Genomic DNA, 17816 nt, shown 5'->3' on the forward strand with positions numbered 1-17816 from the left:
AAACTTACATGGAATGAAAGAATTAGAATTACTTTTGAAATTATTGATGCACTTTATTATATTCACAAAGAGAATTCAATTCATAGAGATTTGCATTCTGGAAATATATTATATTTACAGTATGAAGATTTTTGGCGAATTAGTGATCTTGGATTTTGTGGTCCTGCAGACAAACCATCAACTAGTATATATGGAAATCTTCCTTACATAGCACCTGAAGTTATTATTGGAAGAGGATATACTTTTAAATCTGATATTTATAGTATTGCAATGCTTATGTGGGAAATTTCATTTGGACAACCACCATTTATGAATTATGAAGATGATTGTATTCTTGCATTTAATATTATTGATGGTATAAGACCAAAAATTATATCAGAAATTCCTTCAAAATATAAAAGTTTAATGGAACAATGCTGGGATGCTAATCCATTAAAAAGACCTGATCCTGATACACTATTAAAGAAGATAAGAGAAATTAAAACATATTATCAAAATAATCCAAATGAATTACCTCAATTAATAGCAAAAGTAGATAAAGAAAAAATTGACATAAATAGTAAATCATTTACAAGTAAAATTTATAAATTTGAAAATCTACCTGAACCAAAAAATGCAATAGAAGGTATAATTATATTATTAATTTAATCTTTTTTTAATATTTAGTATTATTAATAATATCTTCTTTTTATAAATAATAATAGAAGAACAAAAAGGTAATATAAAGATAATAATGTTTTAGTATAAGTCCTTTATTAATTAATAAATAGATTGAGATAATCTCTTTTTTTTAAAATAGCATTTTATATCAGTAGATCATATGATTTTACTATTTCTAGTAATGGTAAGTATTTATTAAAAATTTATTGAATTTATACAATAAAAATATTAAATTATTGATATTATTATAGCTAGTAATCTTAGTAAATCGAGTAATCAATATATACCAATTAGTTCCAATGGTAAGTTATTCTTATTAGTGTTTTATAATAAATAAATACTAATTTATTGTATATTTTAATTTTAGATAATGATAGTAAAGAATCACCCAGATTATCGAAAAAATTAAAAATAGAGAATGGTAAAGCCTTAAAAATTAAAATATTTATATATTGATTCTAATTTTCTTATAGTATTTGGTTGATGAATATATTAATAAATTTGATTTATTGATAATAGTAGACGTTCAAAATGACTATGAGGAAGAATTTATGCAACGACGATCAAATATTGGTACTAATGGTAAGCCATATTTATTAAATTATTTATAATATAAATTAGGTCATTATTCTAATTTATTTTACTTTTACAGATGAAGTACAAAATAATTTAATTCTTCATTCAGAACAAGATAAATCAGAAATTCTCGATGGTTTGTTTATTATTTAGTATTTTTAATAATATATTAAAATAATAAATTACATTTATTTACTAATCTATGTATTTTATAGATGAATCTTAAATTAATTTACAATTTGACAATATGAATTCAAATTCATTTATTTTACGTTGAATTATTTAAACACTAAGATTATAGAGTAATAGGAAGATTCTTAGTTTGTAATTTAAATAATTTAGTCATTCTTATTTTTTATAGGATTATTCAATATTATTAAATAAAGAAATTATTTATTATTATAAATTTATATCGTTATATAATTTTGCAAAAAAATGTGTAAAATTTAAGTGAATAATAAGAAAAATTATTTTAATTGACAGGTTATAATCTTTTATTCGATTATTATATTAAATCACGGAATTTTTAATAAATACGTTATACAATTTTGATGATATTATATAATCTATAAATGATTATTATTCATCAGCCATTTTCAAAATGGTTTAGTATTATTCATATTAATTTACCCTTCAGGGAAATAACCCGTATTTCCTGAAATAATTACTCTTGGAGCGCGTCACTCATTAAATACTGTAACATGTGATTGAATATTTTAAACTATTTAACTATTTTAAACTAGAATTAGATTTCCAGGCTATCTATATGAGACCGGGAAATAAATATCCCGGCACTTAACTCGCAATTTTCAAAAATTGGTATGAAGGAAATCATTAGTGACACTTAGTGCAACAGGTTAATTAACATAACCACATTTAAATTCAATATTTGATTAAATTTTTATCCAGACATAAGAAAACATCTGTCATAAAGTTAAATTCTGGAGCAACCAATTACCCAACTACCATATGTTTAGAATGTTTATCATATTAAGAGACACAAATAATAGATCTAACTTGTTTACATTTTAATCCTAAATTTGAAGCAAGGTGAGTGAAGGTAATATGTTAAAATAAAGTAGTGTCTTCGTCAGCTCCATCTTAATATATTATGACAATATTATAAAATTATTCTTATTAATAAATGAAAAGTACATACAAAATAACTGACAATATTGGAATCTAACGACAAAAGTTTAACGTTAAGTTTTGACGATAGAAAGGGAATTCATTATCAAAATTGCTAACGAACTGAATCAAAAAAATTAAATTTAAAAATTTATTATACCAAGAAAAATAACTTTTGTCCCATTATTTAATTTTTATTTGCATAATAAATTTTAACTACCATATAGAGTAAAATCAAATTTTAACTACTGTATAGAGTAAAATAATTAAATACAAAATTTATTGGAATAGAAAAAGATAAAAGGAAATTGTTTCAACGTAAATTCTTTGAAGACCTTTTGATAATCATTTTGATTTCGTCGTCCATCAAAAATTTTTGAATAATGTACTTGAGCAATACTATTTCGTACTTTGTTATATAATTGCATTGTTGAAGAAAGATTTTCAAAGTTTAATTATTTGACCAAATCTACGGTTTGATACTAGCTAAGAAAATTGGCAGAAAGTACTGTACATAAATAAATCACGTGAATTTGTTAATTGGCCCGGCCTAACGGATAAACGATTATGGATTTACAGAATGATTTATATGTGCGTGTACACGTGTATTTTTTTTTTTTTTTTTTAAACAAAGGACAATATTTATTATAAAAGAAAAATATACAAAATTGAACTAATCTAGTTTAAATACAAGATCGAATAAAAACTAATAAAAAAAAATGGTGACTTAAGAATATATGTTCAAAAGAACTATCTACCGTCATGCCTGCCCAAATACTTTCACATGCATAAGCACCCTACCGGTATTCGTACATCCTTTGGTGACTAGATCAAAAATATTTTTCTAAAAAAAAAACACACTATAAAACAAAAAGAAAATTATTCTAAAACCTAAAAAAATTTAGTATATCCTAAATTAATTTACGTAAAACATCTAAAATTTCCGCTAAGACCTTTGATCGTGATGTTTTACGGGACTTATCTTTCTTCTGCTTATTATGCTTCTCAGATTTTGCCTCTTGTGGTTTCTTTTTAGAATTCTTAGAATTCTGTTTACTTTTATCAGTCTGTCGACTTCCTGAAGTTCGTTGCCGGTCCTTGTTGGTATTATTACCAAATGACCTTGTTCGTTGCGATGGAGAATCATGTCGATTCCAAGACAGGTGCAATTGCTCCCAATCAAATTGATTATCTAATGCTGTACGCATATCAACCCACTTTTCAAAATAACCAATAAGTTTACGATCCCCCCTTGCAGTCTGTATAATTTTAAAGCTTTTCAAACCCTTAATCGCAGAAAGGAATGAATGTGGGCAATGGTCTTTCCATAAGGCTGCTATCGTCATCGATTCTGGAATTTTTCGAATTGTAGCTTGGAACTTCTCACGTTGTTTTCTTTCTTTGAGTGTCCACCTTGCTGGAAACCATCGAACCGGTATCCCCCCTAAATCCGTAGTCCAAACAGGATCATCATTACCTTCGAACTGGGTAAGACGCAAAGAATTTAATTCTATCTTCAAACGAACTGTTTGGTATTTCTTTTGTTGTTTCATTTGTAATGAGATAGTATTCCCCCAAAATGTTAACTTTTGCAGAATTTCTTCTGGCGTCCAGGATACTGGGATATCATAAACCAAAATGTCTCTGACTTGTGATGTACCATCATCACCTGGTTTATGACCTGTAATAACTTGCTGAATTATATTTTTATTTGACTTCTTTTTTTATTCGAAGATTTTGTCAAATTAGATAAATTATTATCTGGTTGTTGTAATAGCTGCGGCTGAGGCATTGTAACATCCAGATTAGATACTGGTTCTACTGGTGTGACGTCCATATCAAAAGGTTGATCAACATGTGATTGAGATCCAGAGGCATCCGCAATCGACCGATTTATATTAACATCTTGATCATCACCTATTTGATCATCATCATCAACAGTATTTCGCATATAATCATCTGATTCATCATTTGTTAATGGATCAGAATCAGAATCAACAGTTTGGTGTTTTTTCTTTTTATTCTTTTTAGCCTTTCTTTTTTTAGACTTATCCTCATGTTTTCTCACAACATTCATTATTTGCTTTCTTTCAGCATATCTCTGTTGTATCCCATCATATACTGCGTTAAAACCATGAGAAGCAGAGTACATAGCAACATGTAAAAAAAATGAGAAACTTTGAGGAGTCATTTGGTAACGAGAGGCTCTATTCTCCCAACTGAGTATGTCTTCATTTGTTAATCCAAAATTTGCTTTTAAAATATTATTTTGAACTTCTGTTGAACGTCCCTTAAAAAATGAAGCACTAAGACTTTCACAATATTGTATATATTGGAAATATGTAGTTTTTAAAAACCTATTTTCATCACCCATAATAAGCATAGGAAACTTATTTTCGGCTATTTGTATTTTTCTTGTATCTTCCATTTTAATAAAAAACTGAGTAAAATAAAATTAAAATTTTACTGCGGAATTGTTATGTTTTTTAATTTTTGAAGGAAGAGTTTTTTATCATGACTTGCGTGTACACGTGTATCAGAATGATCAGTTCATTGGATGTTTGATTTACTTGCAAATTAGGGAAAGCCGCGTTTGATCACGTGACTTATAAATAATTGTCGCCTCCCATTTTACTATTTATCCTGAGGTCGTAATTTATAAAAATTTATTTGTCACACTCTCATAGACCGAACGTCCGGCTTTTAGTCTACCCCAAATTAAGATAACGTCCAATTGTACCAAAAATTCATATATATAAAGGCTTCAAGAAAATTTTGCGTCCTTTTTCTTTTTCTTCTTTTTTTTCAAAATAAGCTTGCTAAACCTTTACATTTTTTTTTATTTACCAACTTTTTAAAAAAAAGGAGATTTTATAAAATGTTTTTTCAAGATGATGAGAAATGTGAAAAATGTGACGAAAAATATACGAGTGAATATAATGCAAAGTATAAATGGTGCAAATTATGTCATATAAATAATTTAAAAAATAATTTTTTTACTAATTGCACCAGTGATGATGATACTATAAATACTTTGATCCAAGGGATACAATTAGAAATTGATGAACCAGATGATATGATATTTGAATGGATACCATATAATCAATTTAACGATATAAAAGAAATAGGAGAAGAAGGGTTTGATAAAGTATACTTAACGATATGGAAAGATGGTCCATTAAATTATAATAAAAATAAGAATGAATATATAAGAAATAATAATAATAAAAAGGTTGTTCTAAAATTATACAACTCACAAAATTTAATTAATGAATTTTTTATTGATGAGCTAAATTATAAAATTTCTTTTAATTGAAAATTTAAATACTTTTTTGTAATAATAATAATAATAATAATAATTGTATGATAATATAATTAAATAGGATAAAATGTATTCAATAACTTATATTAGTGAAGTTCTTAAAATATATGGAATTTCTCAACATCCAAATACAAAAGATTATATTATTGTTTTTCAAGATATATTTTGTGAAAAATGTGGTAAAAAGTATACAAATATAATTAAAGAATAGTGTCAACCATGTCAAATAAATTATTTTAAAAAAAATCATTACATTAGTGAAAATGAAGAAATTGATATTATAATTCAAGAAATACGATCATTGGTTGATTATAATTAATATTTGAATGGATACCATATGATCAATTAAATAATATTGAAATAATAGTTAAGATGATTTACATACAATATATTCAGCAATATGGAAGGATGTTCCAATATATTATTATGATAAAAAATGGATGAGAAAATCAAACAAGGAAGTTTCTCTAAAATATTTATATAATTCATAAAATATTATTAAATTTTTATGAATTCTAAATTTGATTTAAAATAATTTATTTTTCTTTATTTTAAATAAACATTTATTAAATTAAATCAATAATAGGTTAAGTCTGATTTTCAAGCTTTTGGTGAAGTTGGTGAATATAATAATCTTTTAATATATGGAATATCACAAAATCCAGATACACAAGATTACATTATGATTTTTCCGAATGAATCTTGTAAAAGATGTGGTGAACGATTTATAGACAAAAATTATGCAAAGTATGAATGGTGTAAATCATGTCAAATAAATAATCTTAAAAATAATTTGATAAATTGGAATAATGAAAATGAAAAAAATCAATAGTTTAATTCAAGATAAACTATTAGAAATAAATTTTTATTATGAAATAGTAACTGTATGGATTGCATATAATCAGTTTAATAATATTGAAGAAATAGTAGGTGAAAAAGATCTTAAAAAAGAAGTTCTTGATAAAGTATATTCAGCAATATGGAAGAATGGACCATTAAATTATAATAAAGGAAAAAATGAATAAACAAAAAAATCAGCCGAATATTAAAAGTTATTTTAAAATTACTTAAATCTACAAAAATGAATCTTTAAGCGAGGTATGAAATTTTCTTTACTAAATTTAATATAAATTTTACCTTAACCATGGAGTAATATCTTTTATTAATTATACAATTCAATAGGTTAAAGCAGAATTAAATAAATATCATTGGAATTTCTCAAAACTTGATACAAAAGATTTTATTTTAGTTCTTCAAGAAGGATATGATGATAAATGTGAAAAATGTATACATGTATAGATGATAACTGGTGTAGTTCATGTCACAAAATTTGTTTGAAAAAGTTATATAAAAATTCGACCACTGGAAATGATAATATTGATAATTTAATTAAAAGATGGCGAAACAACCTTAGGAATTATTTATTTGAATTCATACCATATAATCAATTTGATAATACATGTGGTTAAGACATCACCACCAAATCAGTATCCAACACGTGACAACGTGGTGTCCGACGATCTCGAAATTATCGATGATACACTTTTTCGAAGTCGAGACATGTTAAAAAAAAGTCTTATATAGATAGTAAATAAGTGGTAAATAATAGTAATTAGCAAGAATAAGCAGCGAAAATTAATCTAAGATATTTCTTAGATGTATTAAATATTATTTAGCGATGAATCTGAATACCGCGCTGCAAATTTTTTTTTTTATTAATCTTAATGAAAAAATTTGCCCTCTTTTTTTTGTCATTTCCAGTAACTGATAATGCATAAACTTTTTTTTATAACTAAAATAGGAAACACATTAAAATCAGATAATTAAAATTTATAATTTACGTTACACTTACTTTTATTACAACATTCTCTACATATTTTAACATTTATAATAATACGTACGTCAAATCACGTCCGAGTGTCTATATAACATCGTTCTGACCTGATTAATAGTTTAATTCGGATAACCGGGTTAAATTCAAAACTTTGCGTTTTTATTTAGTTAGCTAAAAATCGTTGAAATCATTAAAAAAATCCATTCTTTAATTTCTTGTTAATTTCACACAGAGTTCTACTTTTTCACTCGCTCAGTCGCTCCCTCCGGAAAAAAGTAAATCAATTATAAAAGTTATTTTTTTTAAAAAAAAATAATGCGCCTTTGTCTATCTATTTCATATACAGTAAATTTCTCTTAATATTTAAATTTCCACAAAAATGGCGCAGTACAATGTAATTATTAAAATGTCTTTGTATTCTATATTATAAATGATACAATATGTCATTTGAGTCAATTGCTGATATTCTCAATTGTCATGAAAACAGACTTAGTATTTTTAATCCATAAATTATCATTGACTGCTATAAATTATAAAGTAATTATTCTAATATTAACAATGATATAATTTTGATATCTTTTAAAATTTCTATAAAATGATAAAAAGATCACATCACGTTTTAAGCTCAATATTTTCATTACATTAAACTTAAAATAATAATTATGTAATCTATCAAGTAGATTTATTGTTAATTTTAACTAGGGTGGAATCAAGAATCAAAGTTGACATATTCATTAATAAATGTGGTTTATAGTATTATGAAAAATTTTCTGTGAGAATTATCTTCACGTATATTTGGAAATAATAACGTACATGACATATTGTATTTGTAACTTTGTAAAAAAAATTTGCATAAAATTATTATGGAAAAGAAATATTTTACTTACCTATTGTATGAATGAAATTTTAATAGGCGCATCTAACGAATTTTAGTATTTTTTTTTTTACAAAATAAACAAATTAACTCATTGTCTATAAAAATATTTTAACTTTAAAATTTTATGGAAATTTTTTTCTTATATTACAGCTTGATTTCGGAAAATCACTGAATTAAAAATCAATTTATTAATAATAAAAGTTAAGATAATTATTATTGTTTTAATAAAATAATAGTAACTAAAATAATAATAAAAAAACAAATGGCGCTGCGTATCTTTCTAATTTCTTTATTTTAATTAAATAACTAACGATAAAAGATAAAAGAAATTTGTTTTTGCATATCATTTTTTTTATCATCACTTTTTTTTCCAATATATATTAACCTACCATCTGTAAAGCCGGCTGTGGATACAACGCATAAAATTTGGCACATTCCTAAGCTTAAGCTACAATGTTATAAAAATGCCGGAAAAGTCTAGGCAACTAGTCAAAAGTCCCGATAATCCGAATAATATTAATTATAGATCAAATTGCAAGAAAGTTCGCTTAACTTTAGTTCCAAGTGACAGAACATCTCCAATACGTTTTGGTGTTGTTGATGATTCAACTACATGATAATAATAAAATTGTATCTGTGCATCAACTGCTGCAAAGGCAATAACAAGTGGTAATTCACCTAAGGCAAGCATGTTCCAAAATTTATAGTAATAATCTAAATCTGCCGCTGCAGTTGCAAATGTTGAATTAGTAGCTTTTTCCTCGCCCATTATTACAAGTACGTCTCTACAATAAACTAAGACATCTGGTCGGACTCACTTGTCTGTAGTTGTAGTGAAATCATTCGTTTTATTGTTGCGAGCCCATTCTAAACCAAATGTACCAATATATTTATCAGCAAGTTTAAGCATTTTCCGAATGACATTGTCGACCATATAACTGGTTTCCATCTCCTGGTTTTTCTTACCCTTATAAAGTTTCATAGCATTTCCAACAGTAAGCATTACACCAGGAAGAAACTCGAAAACTTCGTGATCAAAAAAGTCAGGAAAATCATGACATAAAATGTGGGGGCTGGCAATTTCCTTCGTAGCGGTGTATTAAAGTATGAATTGATATTATTACAATCGACTGGTTCATCAAAAGGACACAAGAGTTCTTGTAAATATTCGGTTGTCTTATCTTGTATAAGTCCTATTCCAATATCTTCATCGAAATGAAAAAAGAATATGACTATTAGTACTAAAAATCAAATAAAACTATATTAGAAACAAACCACCAATTAACAACTTTACCTTCAAGTTTTATTCTTTTATTTGGAGTATCTAAAAAAGAAGGAAGCGCCAAAAAGGTCAATAAACAATTCACATAAGATGAAAACGTTGGGAGACACTTACCAGTGACGGGGACTATGATAATATGAATATTCCTCAATGTAGGAGGTACAGTACCCTTAGGAAAATAGTCGCTAAGTGGGTTATGCACATTTCATCCTCTTGCCGTTAAATTTGTTTTCAATGTCTTTTTCGGTAGAAATATTTTTAAGACTTCCATCGTCGATATCAACTAGCCAAAGTTCCATACTGTTTGGATCTTCGGGATCAGGAACTGCATGTTTAACTTGGTTTTTAATTATCTCCTTAAAGTTTGAAACGGTATATTCGATTACAGTCAAATTACTTTCATTGATATATTTCTTGGGAACGTTAGCCGTAAAAGTATTCCTGCTGCCTAGAACAAAACAATTTAGCGACAGTTCCATTTTGGAGACTCTAAAGTGATAAATGATATTTTAGTTTTTAGAGGGTTTGAGAAAACTAGTGCTCTTGAGGGTATATAATTATATACCTTTTTACTGTATGTCTTTTTGAATACTTCGTGATTAGACTCCTTGATTATTATTATGACGAAATATGACTAATCAGTGTGGCTTACAAATAAAGCGCAGTAATGCTCTATGATATTCTCTCTGAGTATAACTCATAAATGTAAAGAAGCGTTAACGAAAAATTATTGAAGTCCGGGCGAGACAATTAGGGTATGAATGGTTGTGGCTGTGCATTTACAAGGAAACGATTCCAAGACTTGGAAACTAGTGATATTTTCTCGTACAGATTTCTGAGGTAGCATACAACATTTCTTTTCAATATTTTTTTTGTAGAGCGCCTGCGCCGGCTTGGACTATAAGAAGGGAAATTCGGTGAGGGAGTTTTTGATTTTTTGTAAATAGCTCTTTCGACAAAACATATAACGTTCCGTTCTTTTTGTAGGCTGCTGGTTCTCAATGGAGATTCGAAATTTTTTTTTAAAAAATTTTTTAATTTTTATTTTTTTTGTAGATATCGGTTCCTTTGGATTTGAGATTTGGATTTGGTAAGTTTCGAAGCAAAACTTACGTTTTTTTATTTTTTGTTTTTTTTTTAATTTCTCTCTTTTTTTTTGTAGGTATCGATTCTTTCGCCTTTGGGATTTGGATATGCCAATATGGTAAGTTTCGATTCGAAAATTCAAAACGTGTTTTTTTTTTATTTATTTTTTAATTTTTCTCTTTTTTTTGTAGGAATCGATTCTTTCAGCTTTGGGACTTGGATATACCGATATGGTAAGTTTCGATTCGAAAATTTGTTTAAAATTTTATTTTTTTTTGTAGATATCAGCATGGACCCAGATATGCAGATATCAACATGGTAAGTTTCTATTTGAAACTTATCTGTTATAATTTTTTTAATGTTTTTTAAAAAATTTTTTTTTTTTATAGGTATACGGTTCTTTGAACGGCCGAATCTGGGACATTTAATGAATACAGGCAAGTTTTGAAATTTTCTTCGAAAATAGATTAGTCTTTACATTAGACATTAAGAATAGTGATTAAACAGATAGCATAATTTGTAATATAATATAAATATTTAATAAATTATAAATTCGGAAACATTCCAATAAAAATTTACTACCAAACCAATGAATGTGAGCAATGATGACAAATCGTCTGACGTACTCAAACGATTCAGTCATAAGCAATTAACCTATTTAAAATCAAATTTCTAAATTGATTAAAACTCAAATTTTATAATTCTATCTTGTATTGTCCGCTATCATTTTTCTATAAAGAAATTAGATAGTGAATGTAATCTTTATCAAATATACTTTGGAAAAGTCTGGAAAATCAGAAACAGAAAGAATTTAACATAATAAAAAGTGATATTTTAATATATTTTAATTTATAAAATAATAAAAAAAGTGTCTTATAAATTTGAACATTAATTTTATATCATGCACAATTCAAATTGAATATTTGTAACTATCATAATCTCACCGTAATAATCATAATAAACACCAAGTTCAATCAATATCCATAATAACACAATCAGAACATTCATCAGAATAAAAGGTGTTAACTTGTCCTATAATAGGTAAATTTTTTATTTAACTTTAATTTTACTAGCTAGATAAAAGTAATATATAAATAATAAAAAACTTACCTGTTCGTATTCTCTTAGTATATCTCGAAGAAACAAATTCTTGTTGATTTCTGCAATTAATAGGTTCCGGTAAATTTTGAAAATTGAGAAGCCGACTTGTATAAATAGCCTTGGGATGTTTTTCGTCTTTTTGTATTTTTAATAATAAATTTGTAATGTTGGTTGATTCGTTAAAATTATATGATAATCTTTTTAATGGAATACTTTTGTATGTATTTAAATGATAAGATAATATATGAAATACTTCTCCAGAAGTTGGACGGTTATCTGGATTTGCATCCCAACATTTTTTAATTAATTCTTTTAAAGAAGTTGGAGTTTCTTCTCTAATATTTGGACGTAAACCTCGACAAATATCCAGTACGAGAAAATGATCATGTGGTTCATTATTGAATGGAGGAGTTACTGTAATTATTTCATTTATGATCACACCTAATGAATATACATCAGATGCTAATGTATGTGGTTTTCCACGTAATATTTCAGGTGCCATATATGGCATTACTCCATAAATATTCTTATTTGTAGAATTTGATAAATTTTCGTTTGCTGGCATGCAAAATCCAAAATCTCCAATATATGCAAATGTAGGATCAATAAAAATATTTCCTGGATGAAGATCTTTATGAATTAACCCATGAATATGAATATTATTAAGTGCAAGACAAATATCATATATTTTATTTAATCTTTGATCCCATGTAATTATATTAACAGTTCGTTCAAGATATTTTCGTAAATCACCATTTTCCATATATTGTAATACTAACGCATAATTGTTAGTAATAGGATCTTGAGTAATTCCAAAACATTTTATTATACACATATAACCACTAACTTCGTTATGAAATTTTATCTATAAATATATAATTAAATATTAAATTTGTAAATTAAATAGTAATTTATTTTATTTTAAATTCTATTTTACGTACCTCATTTAGAAAATCTCCACTTATATTTTTTGAATTATTCAATACTTTTAAAGCGATTTTTGTCGATTCATTTCTTTTCCAATTATTAGAAAATTGACTCCACTTTTTAATTGGTCCATCTTTCCATATAGCTGAATATACTTTTGCAAAACCTACTTTAGCAATGTAATTAATATTTGTAAATTTATCATATGAAATCCATTCTAATAATCCGTACTTTCTGCCTATATTTTGATTGTCTTGTATCAACTTATCAATAACCTCATTCCTACTGGTCCACTTATCAAAATCTCTTTGAAAATGTTTAGGATTGCAGGATAAACAACCATCCAAATCCTCATATATCTTTAGACATTCTTTACATTTTCAAATTCAATACGTTTTTTTTCAATAATATCAATTTCTCTATCATAACAATCACAGCAGTAAGAACGAAGTTTACGCCAACAATTATGTACTCCATTATATCTTATATTATTTATAAGAATTTTCTTATTATCTACATAATTTTTTGTGTTGTCAAATTGTTGTATTATTTGTTTAAATATTCCTAAATTACTATTTAATTTAAAATAAACATTTTTGTAATCTATTAAAATAGATTGTAATTCTTTTAATTCTCTTAATTCTTTCGTTTCTTTGTTGTATACTTTGAAATAAAAATTTTCACAATCTTTTAATTCTCTTATTTCTTTATCAAAACACTCATAACAATAATTATAATGATACTTTCTATCACACTTCTCACATAAAATATAATCGAAGTTCTTGTATTTTACTCGTCTATCATCTTCATCTAAATCATAATCTGAAATTTCAATTTTTGATTCTATAAATACATTATTTTCATTAATCCATTTACTAAAGTTTTCCAAAAATTGCTTTAATTCATAAAATGAACAACAATCATCATTATTTCCATTAAAACATACTTTGCATCTATTAATTATCATTTGATTATTATTATAACAATAATTACAATTATAGTATTGCTTATCAATTTCATTATTACATTTTTCACATACAACAATGTCATATTTTTCATATTTTGCTTTTCTTTCTTCTAAATTTAAATTATTATCGAATGTATTAAAAATTTTAAAATCTGATCCAAATTTCATATGACCTTTTTTAATAACATCAGTTTCTTTATTATAGCAACGTGTACAATAATAATTGTGTTTATTAATTCCTTGATTACATTTTTCACATACAACAATGTCATATTTTTCATATTTTGCTTTTCTTTCTTCTAAATTTAAATTATAATCAAATGTATTAAAAAATTTAAAATCTGGTCCAAATTTCATATGATTTTTTTTAATAACATCAGTTTCTTTATCATAACAATATGCACAATAATAATATCCAAAATTATCAATTCCATTATTACATTTTTCACATAAAATACTATGATAATTCATGTACTCTGCTCTTCTTTCTTTTAAATCTAAGTTGTAATCTGATGTCTTAAAAATTCCAAATTTAAATTTTGGCCCAAATTTCATATGCCCTTTTTTAATAACATCAGTTTCTTTATCATAGCAACATGTACAATAATAATACCAATCCTCAATTTTATTATTACATTTTTCACATAAAATACTATGATAATTCATGTACTCTGCTCTTCTTTCTTTTAAATCTAAGTTGTAATCTGATGTCTTAAAAATTCCAAATTTAAATTTTGGCCCAAATTTCATATGCCCTTTTTTAATAACATCAGTTTCTTTACAATAACAATATGCACAATAATAATTCCAATCCTCAATTTTATTATTACATTTTTCACATAAAATACTATCATAATTCATGTACTCTGTTATTCTTTCTTTTAAATCTAAGTTGTAATCTGATGTCTTAAAAATTCCAAATTCAAATTTTGGCCCAAATTTCATATGCCTTTTTTTAATAACATCAGTTTCTTTATCATAACAATATGTACAATAACAATCCCACTTATCAATTTCATTACTATATTTTACATATTCATATTCATATTTCATATAAGCTTTTTTAATAAAATCAGTTTCTTCATTGTAGTAATTACATTCTTCACATAAAATATTATCATAATTCATGTATTTTTTTCTTCTTTCTTTTAAATCTAAGTTGTAATCTGATGTCTTAAAAATTCCAAATTTTGGTCCAAATTTTATATGCCCTTTTTTAATAATATCAGTTTCTTTATAATAACAATATGCACAACAATAATACCACTTATCAATTTCATTATTACATTTTTCACATAAAATACCATCATAATTCATGTACTCTGCTCTTCTTTCTTCTAAATTTAAGTTACAATCCAAAATTTTAAAACTTGATCCAAATTTCATATGCCCTTTTTTAATAATATCAGTTTCTTCATTATAACAATATGTACAATAAAAATCCCCCTTAAAAATTTCATTATTACATTCTTCACATAAAATGTAATTTGAATTCCTATATTTTGCTTTTCTTTCTTCCAAATTTAAATCATAATCTGATGTCTCAAAAATATAAAAAATATTACAAATTAAACAGCCATAAGAAGTATTTGATTTAAAACAAGAGTTACATATTCCATGATTCATACGATTTCGCTCATTACAATCGGTTTCCTTATTATAACAATTATAACATATAAAACTAAACTTTTCAATTTCTTGATTACAATCTTCACATAAGACATGAGCATATTTCTTAAATTTCAATTTTCTTTCATCTAAATTTAAATCATAATCTAATATCTTAAAAACTCCAAATCTTGATTCAAATATATCATATTTATTAATAAGTTGGATGTTTTCTTCAATATTCTCTTCTAACGACATGTTTCCATCAAGTGTTTTCAACCTTATCGTATTTGAACTCAATGAAATTTATCTATTTTTTTTTTAATTTATAATTCCAAATTAATTTCAATTGAATATTCAAATAAGACCGTAATCTTGTTTTTATTCACTTAATATAATTCTTAAATCAATAATAATAGACTATATATAAGCTATTTTTAAATATTTTACGAGATTTTTTAATGAATAAAAGGTTTATTTATAATAATATTTTATTATGAACAATGAAACATAAACTCCGAAATTTAACTTTATTTGGAAATTTGTTGTTATCCGTATTAGTAATTAGAATAAAACCATAAAAAAAAATTTTTCATATGTAGCTAGCCGCAAACGGGCATTTGTCGATCATTCGTATCCGGTTTAGTCCCGGGTCTATGGTTGAGCCGATGAGCCGTGCAGCTAAGAGGGAAAGAGGCAGGGTCGATGATTTTTTACGGAATTGTGCGTGATAAAAATAAAAATTGTTTTTTGTGGCGAAAGTAAATTTTTGCTAATTATGTGCAATTATGTGGCATATTTGAATAAAATATATAAATTTATGGGCACGAAATTCATGAAATTTTGGCAATTTTGTGGCGATCAAATTAATCACGAATTTTGTGAAATGCCGAATATCATTGGCCGGGAATATACCTGCAGATTTAAATGGTTTAACTAAAGACAATGATCATCTATAATGACAAAATTATTAATTTATTTTTCGTAATAAAGATGATGTGGATTTAGAATAAATATGTCCATATCCGAATTAGAATTTATATTGCTAGTAGTATATATCGCATAAATCTGAAATAAATTCCATAGATAAACTAAAAACTCTTAAATGCAGATATTATTTTGCGGTAAAAAAAAAAACAATGAAGTAGAAAATTTGTAGGCATGTAATTTAAATTAGACAATTAGCTATTTGAATAATATTGATTTATTTTAATATGATATTAACATATTTTTTTCTGTAATGTTTATCGTTCTACAGTATTGTTATTTATATTGATAAATTATAAGTTGTCCAGATTTGAGTTGCAGGATTTTTACAGAAACACTTGGATGTTTTTTGTTTAATTATTATCCGGAGCGAAGCGATTATTCTGAAAAGTCAGTCAAATAATACATTATATTTATTGGCGTGCGATTACGAGAATTGGTGTAGTTAAATGATGAATGAACGGAACATAATATTAGTGATCTAGAAGTCTAGAAAAAAGCAGCCACGAATAGAATATGGAATAACTCAAAATATATATTACACATTATGTGCATTAATATGCATCATTGAATCCAAATTTATTCATATTATTAATATTACCATGACAATATGATTCTTACAAAGTACAATATTATATTATTTAAAAAAGAATCATAATTATATATTTCCGTTAAATAAGAAAAAATGGGTTAAATATTACTATTAATACGATTAGCTGTTAATTTTAAAAAATAAGCGACAATAATAGAAAAATTTCTAAAGTATCGTTCAATAATTTCCAAATAATCTTTTACTATGTTTAATCTTGATTTTTTTCTTAAAATATTCCTTTTTAAGTACAGTAATAATCATCTAAACAATATCATGTAATATATTAATTTTCTATTAACCATAAATTTTTTTGAAATATAAATTTATAAAGAGTTTCAATTTTAATATCACGATTAATTTGAGAACTCCTTAACTAATAGTTTAATATAACGCTATAATAATCTCCAAGGCCAGCGACTAAATCCTTAACTAAAATCAAAATTTATATATAGTATTTTTTTAAAATTTAAATTTGAGTCTGCATTACTATATTAATAAGCGTACGTATTAAATCGTAATTTGCAAAGATATTCTTGCTTCTTCATATTTTAAAGTGTCATGGGTTTAATTATAATCTTTAATCGAGGGATTAAATCATCATCAAAACATTTATAATCATTATAACTATTGTACATTCACTGAACATATTTCCATATTTTGGTGATTACGAAATTTAAATTATTCAAAATTTAAATGTAATAAGTTATTTAATAATAAGAAGCTTAAGCTGCCATTATAAAAGCACTTACTTACAAAGTGTAAAGGATATTTCCTCTATAATTAATCATTATCTTGAAATTAAAGTAACTTCATTGTCTTAAAGTAATTCTATAGTTATTCTATAATCAATGTATTATAGTAATAAATTT

The 17816-nt window shown here is 25.4% G+C and overlaps 7 protein-coding genes across 7 annotated transcripts; 2 read left to right on the forward strand and 5 right to left on the reverse strand.

The window, feature by feature from the left end:
* Positions 1-733: 733 nt before the first annotated feature.
* OCT59_003466 (uncharacterized protein) lies at positions 734-1462 on the forward strand (the record flags this gene model as incomplete). Its single annotated transcript, XM_066145628.1, has 7 exons — positions 734-741; positions 813-844; positions 912-962; positions 1028-1081; positions 1180-1242; positions 1313-1372; positions 1452-1462. 7 exons carry the CDS (start codon positions 734-736, stop codon positions 1460-1462), a joined length of 279 nt encoding a protein of 92 aa, XP_065996330.1.
* A 1075-nt stretch (positions 1463-2537) lies between these two features.
* On the reverse strand, positions 2538-3975 carry OCT59_003467 (uncharacterized protein). The gene has a single exon (XM_066145629.1). The coding sequence runs from the start codon at positions 3915-3917 to the stop codon at positions 3276-3278; it is 642 nt and encodes a 213-aa protein (XP_065996331.1). The 5' UTR covers positions 3918-3975; the 3' UTR covers positions 2538-3275.
* An 88-nt stretch (positions 3976-4063) lies between these two features.
* On the reverse strand, positions 4064-4792 carry OCT59_003468 (uncharacterized protein; the record flags this gene model as incomplete). The annotated part of the gene is made up of 1 exon (XM_066145630.1): positions 4064-4792. The coding sequence occupies one exon, from the start codon at positions 4790-4792 to the stop codon at positions 4064-4066; it is 729 nt and encodes a 242-aa protein (XP_065996332.1).
* A 450-nt stretch (positions 4793-5242) lies between these two features.
* OCT59_003469 (uncharacterized protein) lies at positions 5243-6985 on the forward strand (the record flags this gene model as incomplete). The annotated part of the gene is made up of 6 exons (XM_066145631.1): positions 5243-5596; positions 5748-5872; positions 5945-5990; positions 6273-6433; positions 6519-6651; positions 6869-6985. The coding sequence occupies 6 exons, from the start codon at positions 5243-5245 to the stop codon at positions 6983-6985; spliced, it is 936 nt and encodes a 311-aa protein (XP_065996333.1).
* Positions 6986-8917: 1932 nt separating this feature from the next.
* OCT59_003470 (uncharacterized protein) lies at positions 8918-9166 on the reverse strand (the record flags this gene model as incomplete). Its single annotated transcript, XM_066145632.1, has 1 exon — positions 8918-9166. The coding sequence occupies one exon, from the start codon at positions 9164-9166 to the stop codon at positions 8918-8920; it is 249 nt and encodes an 82-aa protein (XP_065996334.1).
* A 45-nt stretch (positions 9167-9211) lies between these two features.
* On the reverse strand, positions 9212-10158 carry OCT59_003471 (uncharacterized protein; the record flags this gene model as incomplete). Its single annotated transcript, XM_066145633.1, has 4 exons — positions 9212-9423; positions 9522-9602; positions 9692-9805; positions 9882-10158. 4 exons carry the CDS (start codon positions 10156-10158, stop codon positions 9212-9214), a joined length of 684 nt encoding a protein of 227 aa, XP_065996335.1.
* Positions 10159-11735: 1577 nt separating this feature from the next.
* OCT59_003472 (uncharacterized protein) lies at positions 11736-15736 on the reverse strand (the record flags this gene model as incomplete). Its single annotated transcript, XM_066145634.1, has 5 exons — positions 13170-15736; positions 12808-13086; positions 12620-12731; positions 11876-12142; positions 11736-11797 (listed from the first exon to the last, which is right to left on the reverse strand). Exons 1-5 carry the CDS (start codon positions 15624-15626, stop codon positions 11736-11738), a joined length of 3177 nt encoding a protein of 1058 aa, XP_065996336.1. The 5' UTR covers positions 15627-15736.
* Positions 15737-17816: the final 2080 nt, after the last annotated feature.

Source organism: Rhizophagus irregularis, chromosome 11 (genome assembly GCF_026210795.1).
Source record: "Rhizophagus irregularis chromosome 11, complete sequence".
Taxonomy (NCBI): Eukaryota; Fungi; Glomeromycota; class Glomeromycetes; order Glomerales; family Glomeraceae; genus Rhizophagus; species Rhizophagus irregularis.

What these genes read in the sequence shown, in the direction of transcription:
- OCT59_003467 (XM_066145629.1), bottom strand. Translation starts at nt 3,917, where the DNA reads ATGAAACAACAAAAGAAATACCAAACAGTTCGTTTGAAGATAGAATTA.